Source organism: Hippocampus comes, unplaced genomic scaffold, assembly GCF_001891065.2.
Source record: "Hippocampus comes isolate QL1 unplaced genomic scaffold, H_comes_QL1_v1.1 scaffold109, whole genome shotgun sequence".
Classification (NCBI taxonomy): domain Eukaryota; kingdom Metazoa; phylum Chordata; class Actinopteri; order Syngnathiformes; family Syngnathidae; genus Hippocampus; species Hippocampus comes.
The window spans coordinates 141389-147276 of record NW_017805274.1 but is presented as its reverse complement, the minus strand read 5'-3'; the positions used below and the strand labels follow the sequence as shown (position 1 = coordinate 147276).

Here is a 5888-nt window from a genome sequence, read left to right as displayed (position 1 = left end):
AAAATCTAAACAAAACCTCCATTAGTCTCTTCGGTGAAGTCACGCGAGCTTTCCTGACGTCACGCGAGATGACGTCTGGAAGCGCGCGTTGAGTCTCGATGGGGAGCGGGTGTGGGGCGGGGGGGGGTGTGGCTTGGTTCGCTCTTTTCCCCGACCGTCTGACACACAAGACAGACACATGTGGACATGAGACAGCCCCCTAGGTGTCTCACTTTCTCGCCGTTTGCGTCGCTTCGTCTGCAGCCTGACGTCAGCGCCGCGTTGATTCGCTCCGGCGAGACAAGGGAAGAAGGAGTTGGTGCGTTTTTCGCCGAGAACCAGAGCGAAGAGAACCACAGAGCGGGGCTTTACTATGCTCCACAAGCCCGCCGGCCCCCCCTGTTTGCCCGCGTACACTCCGGACGTGACTCGCTAACTTCAGGTGAGTAACCCGGCGGACAGGAGCCGATGCCACTTTACCGGCACTTTCTATTTTAATATTATTCATCATAGTAGTCGTTTGAAGCCCTTTCGCGTACTTTGTTGCGCTCGTTCGGGTGCACCTTTCGCCGTGTCCCTGTTCAACCTTGCCGAGTTGTTGACAAGCATGGACGCCGTTTCTTACCTTTTGGAGAAAGGTCCTGAAAGTTAAGTCAATTTTGAAATGGCGAACGTGACGTGATCATTTAACCTCAAAAGCACCGGCGACGGGCAGCACCCACCTGGAGGAGTTTTGGAGACCAGACGACATTTAAAACGGGTGGCGTTTTGGCATAATTTCTTTTTTTTAATGTCGCTTTAAATTTTCCTCTTTCGGCACTGCCCTATATCTGGCAATGCGTGTGTTTTTGATTTGATTGACAGCTGTCTGCAAACGTGACGTTAAATTGTTTCCTCGGTGACCACCTGTGCGCCAACGAAGAGGACTTTTTTTTTCTTGGAGCGTGCGTCGGAATATCGAATGCACGTTTATTGTCACACTCACGCGATCGCGTCAAATTGTACGATTAGGCTGGAGAGGGCTGGCATGTGTTTAAATGCACAACGTGTTGTGCATGTCTGCGCCGTCTAGACGCACGTCGCGCGGCTTTTTTTTTCGTGTTATTAATCACATAACGCGGCGTGAAAAAGAGCACCATTAAGTGCGCGCACAAGCGAAGGGAGCGCAACAAGCATTTACGGAGGGGTGAGAGGTGGTCGTGGGGTGGCTGATCGTAAATTGGACGCTATTGGCAAAGCTGTAATAAAGATAACGTCGCGAATGACCTCCGTTGACTTGACTGGGAGAAGAGAGAGGTTGTCGTTTCGTCATCGCGTCTCGTCTCCTGTTTGAAATCGATGGCATACCGTGCAAACCAGACGAGTGTACAGTACAGCGGGACTGTTTATTCAGTGGTCATTTGTGCAAACAAAAGCCGCACATATGTTGGAATTCTCTCGCACATGATGCCGTGCACATGATGCAATTAGTGATGTTTTTAAGAATGGCTGCCGGGCTGCCCCCCCCCACCCCCACCCCCAACCCTTCCTAGTGCTAAATGTCTGACAAAATACATTGACTGTGTACAGTATAGATGTGATGGGTCAATTGTGCATGCAATATAAAATGAACTATTTCTTTGGAAGCAGCAGTAGGTGGCTCAACATGTTGCTGACATGACTTCCCCGCAGACAAGTTGTTCATTTTTGGATGTTTGAATGCTGCAGCGTTGTGTCCCGCTTTTCCGCTCTCTTCCCAGCCGTTTCTGGCCACCGCTCCCGCCGCTCTCTTTCCCCCCCTCCCCGGTTTGTGATGGGAATACTGAACGAGACGGCTATTTAATTTCCGAAAAGGCCCGCTTTGACGCTCTTTTGTGAGGCTGCCTCAAATCGCGCCTGTTTAACCGGTCAGCGAAGGGAATGAAGACGTTTTGGCTTCTGTCAGCAGGTGGCTCGTGCCGCTGTGGAAAAACTCGCCGATGTGCGATGGGAGCGGAGATTGAAGGAGAAAACCTCTGACGCAGCGTAACGATACTCGAGCCCGGCGGCGGAGGATGTCCAACCATAACGCGGCGATGCATTTATGCAGCTTACTGAATGGTGCAAGATGGTCTAATGAGGACAGCGTGGCTTTTTTGTCTCATGGCCAGCAGGGGTTGATTTCCTTTTTTTTTTTTTTTTTTTTTTTTTCCTTCCTTCTTCACATGACATATGTCAGCCTGATTGGTATGCAGGGCAGCCAGACAGACTGCTCACAAATTGTCTCTTTTCACAAATCTACAGTCAGTGCCGATGTTCTTTTCTCTTTAGCATCCCCGTGGGGATGTTGGAATCGAAAAGACCATCACGACTTCTAACTTGTCATTCAAAAGTCTTTGACGGTTTTGCTTATTTGTTTGTTTTGAGAACAGCCCGTCTTCCTTGTTGTTGCAGATTTCATCCGGTTTTCCACGGGAGCTAAAACCACTGCGGAGCGGGGGAAGGCTAGCCTCATGAGTTGGCCTCGCGGACTTCCATCGGCGTCATGGATTTAACAAAGATGGGTATGATCCAGCTGCAGAACCCCAACCACCCCACGGCGCTCCTGCACAAGGCCAACCAGATGCGCATGGCGGGCACGCTGTGCGATGTGGTCATCATGGTGGACAGCCAGGAGTTCCACGCCCACCGGACCGTGTTGGCGTGCACCAGCAAAATGTTTGAGATACTCTTCCACCGCAGCAGCCAGCATTACACCCTGGACTTTCTCTCGCCAAAGACGTTTCAACAGATTTTGGACTACGCTTACACGGCCACGCTCCAAGCCAAGGTGGAGGACTTGGATGACTTGCTGTATGCGGCGGAGATCCTGGAGATCGAATATCTGGAGGAGCAATGTCTCAAGATCCTGGAGACCATCCAATCGTCGGACGAGAACGACGCAGAGGTCGGCGCGAACGACGGCAGCACCGAGGAGGACGACGAGCGCAAAGGCCACAATGGAGTCAAGAGCTCCAAAAAGCATTCCATCGAGAGTCTCTATCTGGCGGGTACGGAGCAAGTCTCCGCCATGTCCGGCATGGTGGACCAGAGTCCCTCGGTGTCCACGTCCTTCGGCGTCGCCAACCTGAGCCCCACCAAAGCCGCGGTGGACAGCCTGATGAGCATCGGCCAGACCCTGCTTCAGCAAGGCTTCGGGGGCGAACACGCCAACGCCCACCACCTCATGAGCGAGATCAAGACGGAAATGATGCAGGTGGACATGGGCGGCAACGGCCACGAAAGCATGGAGTCGGGCGGCTCCAGCAACGGCGAGCGGAGCGGCGAGGACCGCAATCGAGACGGACCGGGCACGCCCACCAGGAGCAGCGTCATCACCAGCGCCCGCGAGCTGCATTACGTCCGCGACGACAGCATGGGCGACCCGCAAGCCGAAGTCAGCCACATGGGTCTGGAAGCCATGGCCGGGATGGCCGAGAAACACCTGGCGTCCCTCTACTCCCTCCCGGTCAATCACAAAGGCGACGCCGTCATGTCCATGCCGGTCTCCATGGCGTCCGCCTTGCCCATGTCGCCGGCCTTGGCCATGTCGGTGGACTTCAGTGCCTACGGCGGACTGCTGCCTCAAAGCTTCATCCAGAGGGAGTTCTTCAGCAAGCTCGGCGAGCTGGCGGTGGGCATGAAACCCGACGGCAGGAACCAGCATGAACGCTGCAACGTTTGCAGCGCCGAACTTCCGGATAACGAAACTGTGGAGCAGCACAGGTAAGACCAGATTCGGCATTTGATTCTTTGCTGCTTCGTCTGTTGCCATTTTAACTCGTTCACTCCCAACGACGTTTTTAGACGTCTTTTCAGACTTGGTCCAGAATTGGCTGGTACTGAATGAGTTAAATTCCCGGAGGTTTGTTTTCGTCCTTGGGCTGGATTTTTAATGATGATTATTTTTTTAAGACCTGTCATGCTGTTAAATCCTTTCAACTGCGTGATTGAACGTTGTCGCTAGCATGTGGCTAACAGGACCAGTGCAGTGTCCTGACAGGTTGCTTTGTAGAACCGTCCAATTTTCTTCAACCAGAAATGACATGTTCTTAAATGAAGTGCCCCCCCCCCCCTACACAAAGGATGTTGCTAATGATGGTCAGTCATTAGGATAAGGAGGTAGTTCCAGGACAGTGGAGCGCTAGCAAACTAGCATGACGCTGCTGTTTTCGCGTCCGTCTCAAGGCCTGCGAAGTGTTGTGATAAATCGCAAAATGACATATTTTCCAAGGCCTCGCCAATCCTTTTGTATCGTTTTATCTCTTCCACGATGCACACACAAAGTTTTCGCTTTGTCTTTCCTGGAAGGTAGCCTTCAATGTTTCGGGCAAACCAACGGGAATGCACTGCGATTTTGAACCCCGTCGCCTCGTGGCGCTCATACCTGAGATAAATTCCCCTCTGAATCTCGCAGCGGGTCGCTTGACCGCCGGGGAGAATTTCTCAAATGAGAAGTTTTTGCCCGAATGAAAGTCAGAGCAACTTTTCATCACTTCCCTCCCCGCGGTGGCGTTCGGCGAGTTTTAAACAGCTTTCGAAAACGCACCGCAAATGACAAGACGGCGCCGCCTTGAGAAAAAAAAAGCCTGCCGTGCGAAACGTTGCGTGTGTTTCAAGAGGAATTTCATCAATTGGAAGGAGCTGGGAAATCTCGTATCAAAGGAGATTTCCAAACCGTTTCATGCATTGATCTCGCAGCTCTGCCCCGCAGCATACTAATGGCTTCATTTAGGCGCGTAGACACAGCGACGAGACGCTGTTCGCCGTCCCGACGGCTTCCTGAAGTGTCCAAATCAAAGGTCGCATCGCATCGCGCACGTCGGGCCGGGCCGCCGCGGCGGGTCCCGTCCGCGCCCGTTCCGTTGACGTTGAACGTTAAGATGTTTGATTTCAGGCGAGCGCGAGTCGTGTTGCCTTTGACTAATTACGCATCATTCCCCCCCCCGCCGCCGCCGCCGTGTCAGGGTCACCGCCGCCTCGGCAACAAACACAGCGAGCCGGCAGAGTTCATTTGGTGCAGGCGGGGTCACGTCAAACATGAGTGGGATTGTTTCCAGATGTGGCACAGGTCACCGGTGCGAGGTGACTCCACGTTATTTAGAAACGCGCGTATGTTGGAATGAATGCGCCAGAAAGCGCCGTTTCCTGTTGAGATTTAGTTGCCACTCAAATGTACTCTGGTTTACATCACCAAAATGAGCCAAATAGTCATTTGTAATTTGAAGCCGTCTCGACAAGTGGTTTATGTCGCCGGGAGTTTTCTGAGAAACTTTTGTTTGGGTGCAAATTAGGGATGAACGACGGTGGGAAAACATTCTAATTGCGAATTTATTTTTTTTCTTCAGTTTTGCGATGGTGATTTTTTTTTTCCCCAAGGTCGTCTTGCAATGTTTTTTTTTTTTTTTTTAACAAGACAAGCAGTAAATTAATCGGCAGTACAATCAATACCCTCAGATTCACGACACATAAATGTTTTGGTTTTATCGTTGAGACTCAAATAAAGGCAAGTGGATGATGACTGAACATGAAAGATAATTTTGTTATTGCAGTTCGTTGCTAATTGACAAAAGTACACTCGGCCTTTTAGTCTTTTAAGCGTTCGCCGCGCCAATTTCACAAGAACGAGTCGGAGTCAAATTAGATTCCAACAATAATGCAAAGCAAATCTGTGGCCTCACATTTCATGAAAGAGTCCGATATCAACACGTGAACTGCTCTGAGCTAGAAATCTGAGAACTCGGATAAAAGTAATTTGGATAGAAACACAAAAAAGCTAATTTCCACATTTCTCTTTATGGATAATGCTTTATTTTAAGAGCACACTTTGCATAAATGGTCGCTCTCTGACAACTGCATGTCAAGTTTCACTTTTAGTCTAATTTATTTATGAATCACGTCTTTTTTTTTTT

The 5888-nt window shown here is 50.7% G+C and overlaps 1 protein-coding gene across 1 annotated transcript in view; it reads left to right on the top strand.

Annotated features, from left to right (window-relative positions):
* Positions 1–154: 154 nt before the first annotated feature.
* zbtb16a (zinc finger and BTB domain containing 16a) overlaps positions 155–5888 on the top strand; it is a 104033-nt gene continuing 98299 nt past the window's right edge. Inside the window, exons 1-2 of the mRNA XM_019869627.1 lie at positions 155–421; positions 2392–3702. Coding sequence (XP_019725186.1) covers positions 2483–3702 — 1220 coding nt within the window. The 5' untranslated portion in view covers positions 155–421; positions 2392–2482. The remainder of the gene's footprint in view (positions 422–2391; positions 3703–5888) is intronic.